This window comes from Eschrichtius robustus, chromosome 3 (genome assembly GCF_028021215.1).
Source record: "Eschrichtius robustus isolate mEscRob2 chromosome 3, mEscRob2.pri, whole genome shotgun sequence".
Classification (NCBI taxonomy): Eukaryota; Metazoa; Chordata; class Mammalia; order Artiodactyla; family Eschrichtiidae; genus Eschrichtius; species Eschrichtius robustus.
The window spans coordinates 109,877,045-109,897,626 of record NC_090826.1 but is presented as its reverse complement, the minus strand read 5'-3'; the positions used below and the strand labels follow the sequence as shown (position 1 = coordinate 109,897,626).

Here is a 20,582-nt window from a genome sequence, read left to right as displayed (position 1 = left end):
CTTTAACTTCAAAACAACTACAACTAAAAAAAAGAGAGAGAGAAAGGGAGAAGGAAGGAAAGGAAAACAGGCAGGTAGGTAGGTAATCATCTAAATCTAAGAGAGTTAATTTCCTAACATTCTCATGAGGATAATAAATTACACTGCTGATTTTACTTCATTTTATTAAAAAAAAAAATTGTACTCTTTCTCATTTCCCAAAGGCTGTGTTAGGAGGCCATTGTTAGAGAAAAGCTAAAAATAGATGAAGTTTAACTACCTTCTATGGGGGAAATGGTTTTTCTTCAGGGATAAAGCTCTCTACCAAAGTTTTAAAAAAATTCAACTAGGTCAATTAGTGTCCTTCTTCTACAAGGACACAGAATTATTAAATACCACATAAGACCATTATTCTGTTAAATTAGTATTTTAAAGAAAAGCCTATTGCATGCCTAGCAAATTATGTAACTCTATAATGTAGCAAAACAAGGAAGGTCTCTTCTCTGAGCCACAAACTGAACCATCTTATTCAGGAGATCTGTGTCATTTCTCCCTGCCTTTCTAGACAAATGTTTCAGCATCCACATCCAAAGACTCCTAATGTATTGTTTGGAGGTCCTGAGATAACAAGTAAGTTTTAATATTTCTACCTATAACCTACTTAGAACAAGGGGACGTTAGCTTACCTACAACTCATCAAACCTATCCATGGACACGTGTAAGAGGAATAAGGAATTTTCAAGTAGGACATGCCAGTGAACCAAGAATCACTTTCATAAAAATGTCTTAAATACTGCCCATCTAGTTCCCAAATCAATTTAGCATGTTGTTGAGTCTGTATATGTTTGCTGTGTGCAAATAATATAACCCTATAAATAAAGGTCCTTAATGCATCAAAAAAATAATTATGCATTTTTCTGTTGTTGTTAAGTGTTTGGCGAGTCAATAAAATAGGCTATTAATTGCTGTACTGAACATTTCACTCTTGGCTTCAAAGCTCAGATCATTCAACACCTAAGTCAAAAACCTGATTTACTTTCACTGTTGAGTTTCAGGAAACTTAGCTATGCAGTTTAGGAGCTGCAATATATACCTAGACCCTATGTTTACTCAAGATAGTAGAGTTTAATAGGCTGGCTTACCTTTTTCTAGATATTCTTCCAACCCCCGACGTCGGGCATCTAATTGCTGTTCTGATAAAGAGAATGGCCACTTCCCTGGAAGTCGGGGAAATGTAAAGTTGGCAAACTCTCTCTTCAGGTTCTGGTGTAGGATGGCAAACTCCCGGTACCGCTTAGAACACAACTGCCTCCCTGCCATGTAAACATTGTATACCTGGTGAGGGTGAAGCACAAAAAAAAGCCGACTTACTACAAATTAAATCACAGAATCACCTACAGTCAGGCTCAGATTGATACTGGTTAGGTATATTCTGCTACACACTTAACAGAGAATATATGTTCAAGGTCACTGTAAAACAAGATTTACTTTTAATAAACATGCCAGAAATTATATGTACAAAAGAGGGCTACTGCCTTCAGGGGGCCCATGATCTTATTTTTGCTATTACAATTACCTCCAACATGCTGTTTTAAATATCTTCAGAGGCAATTATCAGCTTTTAAGGGTAGATTTTATTTTCAGAAAGTTAAAAATCATTCAAAGCCAATGTGGTAAGTATAGTGAATGAACAAGCAAGCAAATTTGGAGAGAGATGTAAAAAGTTAGAATTGATTATAAAGCAATGTGACTGATATTTGTGTGTGAACCACACTTCCAAAGAAAAGATCTAAAAATGATGTAAGCAACAGTGACATTTTTGTTACCAAATATATCATTTTTGCAAAAGCTCCTTTCCTGAAGTCAGATATCCCTAGTTTTGTTCTTCTCCCTTCCATCATTAAAACAGGGTTAACAAAAAGTTGACGAATAAATGTACTCTAAGGACCTCCTCATATAAACAGTTAATAATCCTCATAAAGAAATAGGTAGAGGGACTTCCCTGGTGGTCCAGTGAGTAAGACTCCAAGCTCCCAATGCAGGGGCCCTGGATTCAATCCCTGGTCGGGGAACTAGATCCTGCATGCATGCCACAACTAAGAGTTCGCATGCCGCGACTAAGAGGCCACATGCCACAACTAAGGAGTCTGCACGCCACAACTAAGAAGCCCACCTGCCACAACTATGAGCCCGCATGCCGCAACTAAAAGATCCCGCATGCCACAACTTAAAGATCCCACATGCCACAACTAAGACCCAGCACAGTCTAAATAAATAAATAAATATTTAAAAAATAAAAAACAAAAATAGGTAGAGATTTCTGTCTACTGTTCACAGATGCATGCCAAGCTTCTAGAACAGGGCCTGGCACACAGTAGGCACTCAGTAAATATTTGATGAAGAAATGAATGTATGTATGTGTAATTCTTAAATATGTGTCCTCATAAAGGAAAGTGGTGGGATGCATAATCCAAAAACATCAAATAATCTAAGTTACTTTGTATTCTCAGAACATATCAAATTATGCAGAGATGGGAAAATTAGCCCCAAATCACATTTACTGGCTTAGCAAAAATCATTCAAAAATTTAAATGTGCACAAAATAGGTCATCTACTCATGTAATCAAGACTTAGTCACTGAGCATACAGAACAGACTGGTAGTTGCCAAGGGGGAGGGCGTTGGGGGAGGGATAGAGTGGGAGGTGGGGGTTAGCAGATGTAAGCTTTTATACACAGAATGGATAAACAACAAGGTCCTACTGTACAGCACAGAGAACTATATTCAATATCCTATGATAAACCATAATGGAAAAGAATATAAAAAAATGTATATTTATGTGTAACTGAATCACTTTGCTGTACAGCAGTAATTAACACAATACTGTAAATCAACGATACTTCAATTTAATAAATAAATCAATAAATAAAGACTTAGTCACTGAGAATGTATACACCAAAGCCCTTCCTTCAACCTCAGGAAGAATCTTTTCCATGCTTCTGTGATTTAGGAAGTATAAATTAAATGCAACAATAATTTAAAAACTCCTCTCTCACAACTCTCCTTCTATGATCCCTCCCCTACTTAAAAGCAAAGCCTCTAACCACTATCAAATAGTGTCCAGGGATGAGTATGATCCTGATCAATGAGTTTTCTTCTTATAATTATCGCTCAAATTTATAACTGATTGTAATGAATCATACATATTACCAAGTATTCCTTCTTAAGTACAAAAGCATTAAAAGGAAAACAGTCTTCCCCTCAGACAAGACCACACATTCTCTTAAGGGCAGGCAGTCTCAAGAAAGTCTTATTCAGTCAACCTGGTCTTATATACTTACTTCTCAAACTAAACTTCCCAAATTTCTCAATAACATCATCATTCCTTCGCTTAAAAAGCAAGTCCACAACCCTACTGGTGTTAAAATTCAGTCTGACTTCCTCACACAAGGAAGGAAGGAAGGGAGGTAAAGCTAGCTTAGTGGCATTGGTGAATTAGGTATTCCCCAATGTCTTTTTCCAGGGAAGAGTAGACTAGGGCTTTGATAGCACACAGAAAGACTATGACTGGATTTCCTCAATGATGATGACTTGAGTAATCGCAAGTCTAGAAAAACATTTCCTAGGGTAGAAAGAACCCTACAACTTGAGAGGCCTTTGTGACAATTTCAATCCTAAAATTTCAGTTTCTTATAAGGTGAGAAGAGTAACATCAAATAGCCTCTCACCACCCACCTCTTCCCACTTAAATGTGAAGTCAAAGGGAACAGAACTATAAATAGGATGCCTGACAGTTCAGTAATACTTTAATGCAGGTAGGAATGGCTTCCACAAGAGCCAAACCGTTTTTTTTTTCAAATAGACCTTTATTGGAGGATAATTGCTTCACAATACTGTGTTAGTTTCAGTTGTACAACAAAGTGAATCAGTCATATGCATACATATATCCCCATATCCCCTCCCTCTTGAGCCTCCCTCCCATCCTCCCTATCCCACCCCTCTAGGTCATCTCAAAGCACCAAGCTGATCTCCCTGTGCTATGCTGCTGCTTCCCATAACTATTTTACATTCGGTAGTGTATACATGTCGATGCTAATCTCACTTCACCCCAGCTTCCCCCTCCACCCTGTGTCCTCAAGTCCATTCTCTATGTCTATATCTTTATTCCTGCCCTGCCACTAGGTTCATCAGTACCATTCTTTTTTTTTTTTTTTTAATTCCATATATACATGTGTCAGCATACAGTATTTGTTTTTCTCTTTCTGACTTACTTCACTCTGTATGAGACTCTAGGTCCATCCACCTCACTAAAAATAACTCAATTTCATTTCTTTTTAAGGCTGAGTAATATTCCATTGTATATATGTGCCACATCTTCTTTTTTTTTTTTTAACATCTTTATTGGAGTATAATTGCTTTACAATGGTGTGTTAGTTTCTGCTTTATAACAAAGTAAATCAGTTATACATATACATATGTTCCCATATCTCTTCCCTCTTGCATCTCCCTCCCTCCCACCCTCCCTATCCCACACCTCTAGGTGGTCACAAAGCACAGAGCTGATCTCCCTGTGCTATGCGGTTGCTTCCCACTAGCTATCTATTTTACGTTTGGTAGTGTATTTATGTCCATGCCACTCTCTCTCTTTGTCACAGCTTACCCTTCCCCCTCCCCATATCCTCAAGTCCATTCTCTAGTAGGTCTGTGTCTTTATTCCCGTCTTGCCACTAGGTTCTTCATGACCTTTTTTTTTTTTTCCCTTAGATTCCATATATATGTGTTAGCATTCTGTATTTGTTTTTCTCTTTCTGACTTACTTCATTCTGTATGACAGACTCTAACTCCATCCACCTCACTACAAATAACTCCATTTTGTTTCTTTTTATGGCTGAGTAATATTCCATTGTATATATGTGTCACATCTTCTTTAACCATTCATCTGTCAATGGACATTTAGGTTGCTTCCATGTCCTGGCTATTGTAAATAGTGCTGCAATGAACATTGTGGTACATGTCTCTTTTTGAATTATGGTTTTCTCAGGCTAAAACACTGATGAAAGAAATCAAAGATGACATAAACAGATGGAGAAATATACCATGTTCTTGGATTGGAAGAATCAATATTGTGAAAATGACTGTACTACCCAAAGCAACCTACAGATTCAATGCAATCCCTATCAAACTACCAATGGCATTCTTCACAGAATTAGAACAAAAAACTTTACAATTCGTATGGAAACACAAACTGTTTTTAAATTAACTGTGCTTATTAGCAAATGAGAAACATACAAAAAGAGATCACAACAGACACTGCTTTGTTCTTCACTTGTCCTTAAAATTAACCAAGATCCATTAGCATCCATTTCCCTGGTTTGGACACACTCATTTGCAAAGAAAATGACTGACTCCCTGCTGAATCAACTCATGAATATCCATGATCCATGAGAAACGACCATGGTCTCATTACAAATGAAAACATCCGTCAAAAAATATATTCTCTGGACTTGAAGGAAGATTATCAAATAGGAACTAAAGATATACACAGGCGGACAGTGCTTCTAGGATCTTTCCACCTTAATGTAAACCCTCAGACTGGCTGGCTCATACATGGAATTAGATGATGTTTGTCAAGCTTGCGATAGCACGCTGAATTTAATGATCACTGGTCACTGTCTTCTCCAACTGACCATATCCTACAAAACTTCAAAAGTTAGAATGTTCATACAGATGGCCAAGAGGCACATGAAAAGATGCTCAACATCACTAATTATTAGAGAAATGCAAATCAAAACTACAATGAGGTATCACCTCATGCCAGTCAGAATGGCTATCATCAAAAAATCTAGAAACAATAAATGCTGGAAAGGGTGTGGTGAAAAGGGAACCCTCCTGCACTGTTGGTGGGAATGTAAATTGATACAACCACTATGGAAAACAGTATGGAGGTTCCTTAAAAAACTAAAAATAGAACTACCATACGACCCAGCAATCCCACTACTGGGCATATACCCAGAGAAAACCATAATTACAAAAGAGACATGCACCACAATGTTGACTGCAGCACTATTTACAATAGCCAGGACATGGAAGCAACCTAAATGCCCATCGACAGATGAATGGATAAAGAAGATGTGGCGCATATATACAATGGAATATTACTCAGCCATAAAAAGAAACGAAATTGAGTTATTTGTAGTGAGGTGGATGGACCCAGAGTCTGTCATACAGAGTGAAGTAAGTCAGAAAGAGAAAAACAAATACCGTATTCTAACACATATATATGGAATCTAAAAAAAAAAAAAAAAGGTACTGATGAACCTAGTTGCAGGGCAGGAATAAAGATGTAGACATAGAGAATGGACTTGAGGACACAGGGCAGGAGGGGGAAGCTGGGGTGAAGTGAGATTAGCATTGACATATATACACTACCGAATGTAAAATAGTTATGGGAAGCAGCAGCATAGCACAGGGAGATCAGCTCGGTGATTTGCCTAGAGCAGTGGGATAGGGAGGATGGGAGGAAGGCTCAAGAGGGAGGGGATATGGGGACATGTGTATGCATATGGCTGATTCACTTTGGTGTACAACAGAAACTAACACAGTATTGTGAAGCAATTATACTCCAATAAAGATCTATTAAAAAAAAAAGTTAGAATGTTCAGATTGCAAAGCCAGCTTCCAAGGGTAACAAGTTACAGCCCTCTTGAGATACTCTTTGCTGAGTTAGACCCCAATAAGGGAATTACAAGTGGGGAAGGTGTACAACTTATCTGATCAGTGATCTAATTTTGTGTCTCTGGATTCTGCAAGCCAAAGTTTCAAACTTCAGCTTTGAAATAATTTCCAAATTTCTCAATATGTAAATGTTGAAAATCCATGCCATGCGATTTCTCTCTTTATCCTCATGAATTAATTCTATGGAATGAATGCCAGAAGACAGTTACTGATAAATTCTCACAATAGCACAAACCACTGAAGGGAAAGCAATTCTAGTAATACCTGGGCTCTGTATTCAATAGCAAAAACCAAAATTCCAGGTATCAGAGATCTTTACTTTGTTGCTTCCTTAATCCCCACCTACAGATTTCTTAAGGCTTTTAAATGGTAACATCTCATTCTATGTAGGATCTGAATATTAAAATGTTCTCACTTTCTCAAACCTCTAGTAACCAACAGGAATTGTGCTACTGAACAGACAGAAGAGACTCTCCTTATACAATGCAAAAGTGATTAGAAAAAAAGAATGATGACAATTTGGCCATGACAACATCACCCAAGTTCTGCTTCCAAATGTCAAATAGACCCTGATCTAGTCCATGCTATTGATCTGAATGAATCTTCAATTTACATTATGATCAACAAATTGTTTCCAATGTTACCTTGCCATTTAATCTTGTTTTTAGCTGAAAATTCATCTTCAAAAGGACAATTATTTGCTATTCATAAGCTGCTTATAATAGCAAAAGGAGATACAGCACTCTTAGATGATTTCTGGCTAAAATGTGTGAGATCCTTAACTAAGGGATTCCTCCCAAATACTTAAGTATTTAGGCCTCTTCCTGGAAAGAAAAAAAGCAAAAGGAAACAACATGATCCTAAAGAACTTAGGTTTAGTGTGTGTGTGTGTGTGTATGTGTTTTCCCTAATGTGGATCATAAATGGTATCTATTTTCTTAATTTGGACCTCAGGTGTACAGAACTGGATTAATCACAATCCTTGGTTCATAACACAGTCTCATTTTGGCAAACTCTTTGCTTGGATATTTAATTTAGTTATTTTTATTTTACTTTTATTTTTTCGGCCATGCCACACATCATGTGGGATCTTAGTTCCCCAACCAGGGATTGAACCTGTGCCACCTGCAGTGGAAGCGTGGAGTCTTAACCACTGGACCACCACGGAAGTCCCAATTTAGTTATTTTTAACATTGTGAAAAGCAAACTAAAAGCTAAGACCTCGACAAAAACTTATTTCTAACCATACAGTCTCTGCCTCCTTCACCCTATCTCCCTGTTTCTCTAACTCCCAAAATTATTATGCTCAACCATGTTTCATTATTCCCTTGTTTTTATAGTTTTTTCATTATTCCCTTGTTTTTATAGTTTTTTCCTGCATTTATATGTAATCCTTATATTTTTACTTTTTATTTTAATTTTTGAAGGGTATTTTAGTTTTATGAAAAGGCTATCATGCAGAAAGAGACCTTTTGAGACTTATTTTTTCACTTAGTCTCATCCACAACGTTACATATCTTTGTGGTTTATTCTGTTTTATATGACACTTCGTTGTTTCGCTTTTCAAAAATCTGTTCTGTTGATGGGTATTCAGGTTGTTTCCGGGTTTTTACTACTTCTTAGTTTTGGTTATTATGAACAATGCTGCTATGAACATTTATGCATATGTCCCCTGTAGTACATATATAAGAGATTCTCCTGGGTATACCCTACAAGAGGAACTGCAGAGTTACAAGGTATGTGAATATTCAACCTAAGGAGGTAATGCCAAACTGTAAGCTAAAACAGTTACACCAATTTATACTCCTTTCAGTAATAATATAAGAAGATCCTCTTGGGGCTTCCCTGGTGGCACAGTGGTTGAGAGTCTGCCTGCCAATGCAGGGGACACGGGTTCGAGCCCTGGTCTGGGAAGATCCCACGTGCCGCAGAGCAGCTGGGCCCGTGAGCCACAATTACTGAGCCTGCGCGTCTGGAGCCTGTGCTCTGCAACAAGAGAGGCTGCGATGGTGAGAGGCCCGCGCACCACGATGAAGACTGGCCCCCGCTTGCCACAACTAGAGAAAGCCCTCGCACAGAAAAGAAGACCCAACACAGCCATAAATAAATAAATAAACAAATACTTAAAAAAAAAAAAAGATCCTCTTAATTTTTGCCAGTGGAATGCGTATGAAAAGATTTCTCACTGTGGTCCTAATTTACATTTCCATGATTACTAATGATGCTGATCATCACCTCTCCATATATTTATTGGCCAGCTGCCCGGGGATCCAGCCCCACCTACCAGTGGGCCAACATCAACTCTGGGAAACCCTGGGCCCCACAGCCAGCCAAGTCAGGAACTGGCCCCACTCACCAGCAGGCTGACACCAGCCCCAGAACCTTCCCTGGACATGGCCCCACCCACAAGTCGCTGGCAGCTTCTGCACTAGGCAAGGCCTGGCAACCAACCTGATCAGGGACCATCCATGCTTACCAATGAGCCCACAGTAGTCAGCCTGACACAACAGAAGGGCCCACGCAGCCCCCATAGATGGCACCCCTAAAGCATATAGGTCTGGTGACCAGAGGGGAGTATGCTGCTGGCCCATAGGCATTTCCTACATAAGGCCACTTCTCCACGATCAGGAAACATGCCAACCTACCAAATACATAGAAATAAGAACACAGAATTAGGCAAAATGAGGCAATAGAGGAATATGTTCCAAACAAAGAAACAAGACAAAACCCCAAAGAAGAACTAAGTGAAACAGAGATAAGCAATTTATGCAATAGAGTTTAAGGTAATGATCATAAAAATGTTCAAAGAACTTTAGAGAAGACTGGATGAACACAGTGAGAAGTTAGAAGTTTCTAACAAAGAGTTAGAAAATATAAAGAACCAAACAGAGATGAAAAACACAATAACTAAAATAAAAAATAAACTAGAAGGATTCAACAGGAGATTAGATGATACAGAGGAATGGATCAGAAAACTGGAAGACAGAGTGGAGGAAATCACTCAAGCTGAAGAGAAAAAAGGACAAATAATTTTAAAAAATGAGGACAGTTTATGACACCTCTAGGACAACATCAAGCTTATAACATTCACATAACAGGGGTCCCAGAAGGAGAAGAGAGAGAAAAAAGGTGCAGAGAACATATTTGAAGACGTAATAGCTAAAAATTTCCCTAACTTGGGAAAGAAAGCAGACATCCAGATCCAGGAAGCACAGAGAGTCCCAAACAAGATCAACCCAAAGAGGACCACAAGAAGACACATTGTAATTAAAATAGCAAAAATTAAAGATAAAGAGAGAATATTAAAAGCAGCAAGGGAAAAGCAACTAGTTATGCACAAGGGAATTCCCATAAGGCTATCAGTTGACTTTTCAGCAGAAACTCTGCAGGCCAGAAGGGAGTAGCACAATATATTTACAGTGATGAAAAGAAAAAATCTACAACCAAGAATACTCTACCTGGCAAATTATTCAATGATTTGAATAATTATTCAAAACATTAAGATTTGAAGGAGAAATCAAAAGTTTTACACACAGGCAAAAGCTGAAAGAGTTTAGCGCCATGAAACCAACTTTACAAGAAATGTTAAAGGGATGTCTCTATGCAGAAAAGACCACACTAGAAAGAAGAAATTATGAAAGGAAAAATCTCGTTGGTAAAGGCAAACATACAGTGAAGGTAGTTGATCACCCACTTATAAAGCTAGTAGGAAGGTTAAAAGACAAAAGTATGGAAATCATCAATATCACAATAAGCAGTTAAGGGATACACACACCAAAAAAGGATGTACAATATGATGTTAAAAACAGTAAATGTGGCGAGGAGGAAAAATGCAGGATTGTTAAAATGCATTCGAAATTAAGAGATCAGCAACTTAAAATAATCATATAAATAGATGGACAGATAGATAGATTGCTATATGTAAACTTCACGGTAATCACAAACAAAAAGTCTATAAAAGATATACACACAAAGAAGAGAAAGGAATCCAAACATAACACTAAAAATATGGAAAGAGAGCAAAAAAAGAAGAAAAGAACAATAAGAGCCATAAAAACAACCACAAAACAATTAATAAAATGGCAATAAGTACAAACCTATCAATAATTACTTCAAATGTAAACGGGCTAAATGCTCCAATCAAAAGACATACAGTTGCTGAATGGATACAAAAACAAGAACCATATATATGCTGCTTAAAAGAGACCTACTTCAGATCTAAAGACACACACAGGCAGAAAGTGAGGGAATAGAAAAAGGTACTCCATGCAAATGAAAATGTAAAGAAAGCCAGGATAGCAAATATATCAGACCAAAAAGACTTTAAAACAAGGTCTGTAATAAGAGATAAAGAAGGACATTACATAATGATCAATGAATCAGTCCAAGAAGAAGATATAACAAGTGTAAATACATATGCACCCAACATAGGAGCACTGAATACATAAAGCAAATATTAATAGACATAAAGAGGGAAAAACTGACAGTAACACAATGATAGTAGGGGACTTTAACACCCCACTTACATCAATGGACAGATGATCCAAACAGAAGATCAATAATGGAACACTAGCCTTAAATAAAACATTAGACCAGATAGACCTAACAGATTTATATAGAACATTCCATCCAAAAGCAGCAAATTGCTCATTCTTTTCAAGTGCACATGGAACATTCTCCAGAATAGATCACATGCTAGGTCACAAAACAAGTCTCAGTAAATTTAAAATTGAAACCATATCAAGCATCTTTTCTGATCACAATGCTATGAGACTAGAAACGAACTACAAGAAAAAACTGCAAAAAACACAAACACACGGAGGCTAAACAATGTGCTACTCAACAACCAATGGGTCACTGAAGAAATCAAAGAAATTTAAAAATACCTGGAGACAAATGAAAACGAAAACACAACGATCCAAAATCTATGTAATGCAGGAAAAGCAGTTCTAAGAGAGAAGTTTATAGGGATACAAGCCTACCATAGGAAACAAGAAAAATCTCAAATAAACAAGCTAATTTTACACCTAAAGTTACTAGAAAAAGAACAAACAAAACCCAAAGTTAATAGAAGGAAAGAAATCATAAAGATAAGAGCAGAAATAAACAAAATAGAGACTAAATAACAACAATGACAACAACAAAACAATAGAAAAGATTGATGAAACTAAGAGCTGGTTCCTTGGTGTGACATTTTTAAAGTACTGAAAGAAAAATCATCCCAGAATTTTATGCCCTGTAAAAATATCTTTCAAACATAAGGGTGGACAAGAGGGCAGACAGCAGAAGCAAGAAGAACTACAATCCTGCAGCCTATGGAACAGAAACCACATTCACAGAAAGACAGACAAGATGAAAACCCAGAGGGCTATGTACCAGATGAAGGAACAAGAAAAAACCCCAGAAAAACAACTAAATGAAGTGGAGATAAGCAACTTTCCAGAAGAAGAATTCAGAATAATGATAGTGAAAATAATCCAGGACCTCAGAAAAAGAATGGAAGCAAAGATCGAGAAGATGCAAGAAATGTTTAACAAAGACCTAGAAGAATTAAAGAATAAACAAACAGAGATGAACAATACAATAACTGAAATGAAAACTACACTAGAAGGAATCAATAGCAGAATAACTGAGGCAGAAGAACGGATAAGTGACCTGGAAGACAGAATGGTGGAATTCACTGCTGAGGAACAGAATAAAGAAAAAAGAATGAAAAGAAATGACAACCTAAGAGACCTCTGGGACAACATTAAACGCAACAACATCCACATCCGTCCCAGAAGGAGAAGAGAGAGAGAAAGGACCAGAGAAAATGTATGAAGGATTATAATCGAAAACTTCCCTAACATGGGAAAGGAAATAGCCAACCAAGTCCAGGAAGTGCAGAGAGTCCCATACAGGATAAACCCAAGGAGAAACACGCCAAGACACATAGTAATCAAACTGGCAAAAATTAAAGAAAAAGAAAAATTATTGAAAGCAGCAAGGGAAGAACGACAAATAACATACAAGGGAACTCCCATAAGGTTAACAGCTGATTTCTCAGCAGAAACTCTACAAGCCAGAAGGGAGTGGCATGATATACTTAAAGTGATGAAAGGGAAGAACCTACAACAAAGATTACTCTACCCGGCAAGGATCTCATTCAGATTTGATGGAGAAATCAAAAGCTTTACAGACAAGCAAGAGCTAAGAGAATTCAGCACCACCAAACCAGCTCTACAACAAATGCTAAAGGAACTTCTCTAAGTGGGAAACACAAGAGAAGAAAGGACCTACAAAAACAAACCCAAAACAATTAAGACAATGGTCACAGCAACATACATATCGATAATTACCTTAAACGTGAATGGATTAAATGCTCCAACCAAAAGACACAGGTTTGCTGAATGGATACAAAAACAAGACCCATATATATGCTGTCTACAAGAGACCCACTTCAGACCTAGGGACACATTCAGACTGCAAGTGAGGGGATGGAAAAAGATATTCCATGCAAATGGAAATCAAAAGAAAGCTGGAGTAGCAATACTCATATCAGATAACATACACTTTAAAATGAAGAATGCTACAAAAGACAAGGACGGACACTACATAATGATCAAGGGATCAATCCAAGAAGAAGATATAACAATTATAAACATATATGCACCCAACACAGGGGCATCTCAATACATAAGGCACCTGCTAACAGCTCTAAAAGAGGAAATCGACAGTAACACAATAATAGTGGGGGACTTTAACACCTCACTTACACCAATGGACAGATCATCCAAAATGAAAATAAATAAGGAAATAGAAGCTTTGAATGACACAATAGACCAGATAGATTTAATTGATATTTATAGGACATTCCATCCAAAAACAGCAGATTACACTTTCTTCTCAAGTGCGCACGAAACATTCTCCAGGATAGGTCACATCTTGGGTCACAAATCAAGCCTCAGTAAATTTAAGAAAACTGAAATCATATCAAGCATCTTTTCTGACCACAACACTATGAGATTAGAAATGAATTACAGGGAAAAAAAAAGTAAAAAACACAAACACATGGAGGCTAAACAATACGTTACTAAATAACCAAGAGATCACTGAAGAAATCAAAGAGGAAATCAAAAAATACCTAGAGACACATGACAATGAAAACACGACGATCCAAAACCTATGGGATGCAGCAAAAGCAGTTCTAAGAGGGAAGTTTATAGCTATACAAGCCTACCTAAGGAAACAAGAAAAATCTCAAATAAACAATCTAACCTTACACGTAAAGGAACTAGAGAAAGAAGAACAAACAAAACCCAAAGTTAGTAGAAGGAAAGAAATCATAAATATCAGAGCAGAAAAAAATGAAATAGAAACAAAGAAAACAATAGCAAAGATCAATAAAATTAAAAGCTGGTTCTTTGAGAAGATAAACAAATTGATAAACCATTAGCCAGACTCATCAAGAAAAAGAGGGAGAGGACTCAAATCAATAAAATTAGAAATGAGAAAAGAGAAGTTACAACAGACACCGCAGAAATACAAAGCATCCTAAGAGACTACTACAAGCAACTCTATGCCAATAAAATGGACAACCTGGAAGAAATGGACAAATTCTTAGAAAGGTGTAACCTTCCAAGACTGAACCAGGAAGAAATAGAAAATATGAACAGACCAATCACAAGTAATGAAATTAAAACTGTGATTAAAAATCTTCCAACAAACAAAAGTCCAGGACCAGATGGCTTCACAGGTGAATTCTATCAAACATTTAGAGAAGAGCTAACACCCATCCTTCTCAAATTCTTCCAAAAAATTGCAGAGGAAGGAACACTCCCAAACTCTTTCTATGAGACCACCATCACCCTGATACCAAAACCAGACAAAGATACTACAAAAGAAGAAAATTACAGACCAATACCACTGATGAATATAGATGCAAAAATCCTCAACAAAATACTACCAAAGAGAATCCAATAACACATTAAAAGGATCATACACCATGATCAAGTGGGATTTATCCCAGGGATGCAAGGATTCTTCAATATACGCAAACCAATCAATGTGATACACCATATTAACAAACTGAAGAATAAAAACCATATGATTATCTCAATAGATGCAGAAAACGCTTCTGACCAAATTCAACTCCCATTTATGATAAAAACTCTCCAGAAAGTGGGCATAGAGGGAACCTACCACAACATAATAAAGGCCATATACGACAAACACACGGCAAACATCATTTTCAATGGTGAAAAACTGAAAGCATTTCCTCTAAGATCAGGAACAAGACAAGGATGTCCACTCTCACCACTATTATTCAACATAGTTTTGGAAGTCCTAGCCACAGCAATCAGAGAAAAAAAGAAATAAAAGGAATACAAACTGGAAACGAAGTGAAACTGTCATTGTTTGCAGATGACATGATACTATACATAGAGAATCCTAAAGCTGCCACCAGAGAACTACTAGAGCTAATCAATGAATTTGGTAAAGTTGCAGGATACAAAATTAATGCACAGAAATCTCTTGCACTCCTATACACTAATGATGAAAAATCTGAAAGAGAAATTAAGGAAACACTCCCATTTACCATTGCAACAAAAAGAATAAAATACCTAGGAATAAACCTACCTAGGGAGACAAGAGACCTGTATGCAGAGAACTATAAGACAGTGATGAAAGAAATTAAAGATGATACCAACAGATGGAGAGATATACCATGCTCTTGGATTGGAAGAATCAATATTGAGAAAATCACTACACTACCCAAAGCAATCTACAGATTCAATGCAATCCCTATCAAATTACCAATGGCATATTTTACGGAACTAGAACAAAAAGTCTTAAAATTTGTATGGAGACACAAAAGACCCCGAACAGCCAAAGCAGTCTTGAGGGAAAAAAACGGAGCTGGAGGAATCAGACTCCCTGACTTCAGACTATACTACAAAGCTACAGTAATCAAGACAATATGGTACTGGCACAAAAACAGAAACATAGATCAATGGAACAAGATAGTAAGCCCAGAGATAAACCCACGCACCTATGGTCAACTAATCTATGACAAAGGAGGCAAGGATATACAATGGAGAAAAGACAGTCTCTTCAATAAGTGGTGCTGGGAAAACTGGACAGCTACATGTAAAAGAATGAAATTAGAACACTCCCTAACACCATACACAAAAATAAACTCAAAATGGATTCGAGACCTAAACATAAGACCGGACACTATAAAACTCTTAGAGGAAAACATAGGAAAAACACTCTTTGACATAAATCACAGCAAGATCTTTTTTGATCCACCTCCTAGAGTAATGGAAATAAAAACAAAAACAAATGGGACCTAATGAAACTTCAAAGCTTTTGCACAGCAAAGGAAACCATAAACAAGACGAAAAGACAACCCTCAGAATGGGAGAAAATATTTGCAAATGAATCAACGGACAAAGGATTAATCTCCAAAATATATAAACAGCTCATTCAGCTCAATATTAAAGAAACAAACAACCCAATCCAAAGAGGGGCAGAACACCTAAATAGACATTTCTCCAAAGAAGACATACAGATGGCCAAGAAGCACATGAAAAGTTGCTCAACATCACTAATTATTAGAGAAATGCAAATCAAAACTACAACGAGGTATCACCTCACACCAGTTAGAATGGGCATCATCAGAAAATCTACAAACAACAAATGCTGGAGAGGGTGTGGAGAAAAGGGAACCCTCCTGCACTTTTGGTGGGAATGTAAATTGATACAGCCACTATGGAGAACAGTATGGAGGTTCCTTAAAAAACTAAAAATAGAATTACCATATGACCCAGCAATCCCACTACTGGGTATATACCTAGAGAAAACCATAATTCAAAAAGACACATGCACCCTAATGCTCATTGCAGCACTGTTTACAATAGCCAGGTCATGAAGGCAACCTAAATGCCCACTGACAGACGAATGGATAAAGAAGATATGGTACACATATACAATGGAATATTACTCAGCCATAAAAAGGAACGATATTGGGTCATTTGTTGAGACGTGGATGGATCTAGAGACTGTCATACAGAGTGAAGTAAGTCAGAAAGAGAAAAACAAATATCGTATATTAACGCATATATGTGGAACCTATAAAAATGGTACAGATGAACGGGTTTGCAGGGCAGAAATTGAGACACAGATGTAGAGAACAAACGTATGGACACCAAGGGGGGAAAGCGGCAGGGGGTGTGGGTGGGGGTGTGATGAATTAGGCGATTGGGATAGACATGTATACACTGATGTGTATAAAATTGATGACTAATAAGAATCTGCTGTATAAAAAAAAAATTAAATTAAAAAAATTTTTTTTAAAAAGGAATATTAAAGAGTATATATATATATATATATATATATATATACACATATGTATGTATAACTGAGTCACTTTGCTGTACAGGAGAAACTGGCACAGCATTGTAAATCAACTACACTTCAATAAAATTTTTGGTTGTTTGTTTGCTTTTTATACTGCAGGTTCTTATTAGTCATCAATTTTACACACATCAGTGTATACATGTCAATCCCAATCGCCCAATGCAGCACACCACCTTCCCCACCCCACCGCAGTTTTCCCCCCTTGGTGTCCATACGTTTGTTCTCTACATCTGTGTCTCAACTACTGCCCTGCAAACCGGTTCATCTGTACCATTTTTCTAGGTTCCACATACATGCATTAATATACGATATTTGTTTTTCTCTTTCTGACTTACATCACTCTGTATGACAGTCTCTAGATCCATCCACGTCTCAACAAGTGACTCAATTTCATTCCTTTTTATGGCTGAGTAATATTCCATTGTATATATGTACCATATCTTCTTTATCCATTCGTCTGTCAGTGGGCATTTAGGTTGCTTCCATGACCTGGCTATTGTAAATAGTGCTGCAATGAACACTGGGGTGCATGTGCCTTTTTGAATTATGGTTTTCTCTAGGTATATGCCCAGGAGTGGGATTGCTTGATCATATGGTAATTCTACTTTTAGTTTTTTAAGGAACCTTAATACTGTTCTCCATGGTGGCTGTATCAATTTACATTCCCACCAAAAGTGCAGGAGGGTTCCCTTTTCTCCACACCCTCTCCAGCATTTGTTGTTTGTAGATTTTCTGATGATGCCCATTCTAACCGGTGTGAGGTGATACCTCATTGTAGTTCTGATTTGCATTTCTCTAATAATTAGTGATGTTGAGCAACTTTTCATGTGCTTCTTGGCCATCTGTATGTCTTCTTTGGAGAAATGTCTATTTAGGTGTTCTGCCCCTCTCTGGATTGGGTTGTTTGTTTCTTTAATATTGAGCTGAATGAGCTGTTTATATATTTTGGAGATTAATCCTTTGTCCGTTGATTCATTTGCAAATATTTTCTCCCATTCTGAGGGTTGTCTTTTCGTCTTGTTTATGGTTTCCTTTGCTGTGCAAAAGCTTTGAAGTTTCATTAGATCCCATTTGTTTATTTTTGTTTTTATTTCCATTACTCTAGGAGGTGGATCAAAAAAGATCTTGCTGTGATTTATGTCAAAGAGTGTTCTTCCTATGTTTTCCTCTAAGAGTTTTATAGTGTCCGGTCTTATGTTTAGGTCTCGAATCCATTTTGAGTTTATTTTTGTGTATGGTGTTAGGGAGTGTTCTAATTTCATTCTTTTACATGTAGCTGTCCAGTTTTCCCAGCACCACTTATTGAAGAGACTGTCTTTTCTCCATTGTATATCCTTGCCTCCTTTGTCATAGATTAGTTGACCATAGGTGCGTGGGTTTATCTCTGGGCTTACTATCTTGTTCCATTGATCTATTTTCTGTTTTTGTGCCAGTACCATATTGTCTTGATTACTGTAGCTTTGTAGTATAGTTTGAAGTCAGGGAGTCTGATTCCTCCAGCTCCGTTTTTTTCCCTCAAGACTGCTTTGGCTATTCGGGGTCTTTTGTGTATAACTGAGTCACTTTGCTGTACAGCAGAAACTGGCACAGCATTGTAAATCAACTAACTTCAATAAAATTTTTAAAATAAATAAATAAAAACCTCCTAAGGGAAAATGAAACTAGACCCTTTTAAACCCAGCTCTGGGGTTTCCCAGGTGGCGCAGTGGTTGAGAGTCTGCCTGCCAATGCAGGGGACACGGGTTCGAGCCCTGGTCTGGGAAGATCCCACATGCCGAGGAGCAACTGGGCCCGTGAGCCACAATTACTGAGCCTGCGCATCTGGAGCTTGCGCTCCGCAGCAGGAGAGGCCGCGATAGTGAGAGGTCCGCGCACCGCGGTGAAGATGAAGAGTGGCCCCCACTTGCCGTAACTGGAGAAAGCCCTCGCACAGAAACGAAGACCCAACACAGCCATAAATAAATTAATTAATTAATTTTAAAAATGGAAAAAAAAATACTGCATTATACCATTGTGGCAATTAATAAACTGATTTATTTAAAAAAAAACAAAAAACAAAAACCCAGCTCTTACCACAGGTTTCGTTTGGGTCAAGTTGTGTCCCTGACATAACTACACATTTTAAAAAGGTGTCAGAACACAACTTACGAGCTCCAAAAAAGAAAAAAAAACATAAGGGTGAAATAAAGACTTTTTGAGATCAACAAAAGCTGAGAGAATTCATTGCCAGCAGATCTACACTACAAGTTTATTAATGGAAATTCTTCAGGCAGAATGAATATGATACCAGATGGAAACTGCAGTTACACAAAGGAATGAAGGAGACCAGTAATGGTAAATATGTGTTTGAATATAAAGAAACTCTTCTCATTTTCAATCTCTTTAATTATTTTTTTAATATTTATTTATTTAGGCTGTGCCAGGTCTTAGCTGCAGCACACAGGATCTTCATCATGGAGTGTTTAGTTGCCACATGCGGGATCTTTAGTTGCAGCATGTGGGCTTCTTGCTTTAGTTGCAGCATGCAGACTCTTAGTTGCGGCACGCGGACTCTTAGTTGCAGCGTGCGTACTCTTAGTTGCGGAATGCTACTCCCTGTTGTGGCATGCATGTGGGATCTAGTTCCCAGACCAGGGCTCGAACCCAGGCCCCCTGCACTGGGAGTGCAGATTCTTACCCAGTGGACCACCAGGGAAGTCCCCTCTTTAATTATTTAAAGCAAAGACAACAAAATATCATGGAATTTATAATACATATAGAAGTAAAATGTATAACAACAGCACAAAGGATAGAAAGTGGAAATGAAATGTACTGTTATAAAATTCTTATACTAAATGAGAAGTAATATTGTATTATTTAAAGATAATACTTACAAAGATGTATCCTGTAAATGTAGAACAACCACTAACAAAATAAAACAACAAATAACATGGAGATAATATGGGATCATTAAAAATACTCTATTAATCAAAAAGAAGGCAAGAAAGGAGGAAAAAAGGAATAAAGAACAGATGAGATATAGATAACAAAGAATAAGATGGTAGATTTAAACCTAACTACATCAATAATTATACTGGGACTTCCCTGGTGGCACAGTGGTTAAGAATCCACCTGCCAATGCAGCGGACACAGGTTCGAGCCCTGGTCCAGGAAGATCCCACGTGCCGCGGAGCAACTAAGCCTGTGCGCCACAACTATTGAGCCTGTGCTCTAGAGCCCATGAGCCACAACCACTGAACCCATGTGCCACAACTACTGAGTCCGCACTCTAGAGCCCGCGAGCCACAACTACTGAAGCCCGCGCACCTAGAGCCCATGCTCCGCAACAAGAGAAGCCACCACAATGAGAAGCATGCGCACCGCAACGAAGAGTAGCCCCTGCTCGCCACAACTAGAGAAAGCCCACGCGCAGCAAAGAAGACCCCACGCAGCCAAAAATAAATAAATAAATTTTAAAAAATAAAATAA

General features: G+C 37.7%; 1 protein-coding gene across 3 annotated transcripts in view; it reads right to left on the bottom strand.

Moving 5' to 3' along the window:
• The window catches only part of SNX27 (sorting nexin 27), an 89,581-nt gene that overhangs the window by 38,338 nt on the left and 30,661 nt on the right, over window positions 1-20,582 (bottom strand). For all 3 annotated transcript variants that reach the window (XM_068540798.1, XM_068540801.1, XM_068540799.1), the window contains exon 3: window positions 1,122-1,314. In XM_068540798.1, coding sequence (XP_068396899.1) covers window positions 1,122-1,314 — 193 coding nt within the window. The remainder of the gene's footprint in view (window positions 1-1,121; window positions 1,315-20,582) is intronic.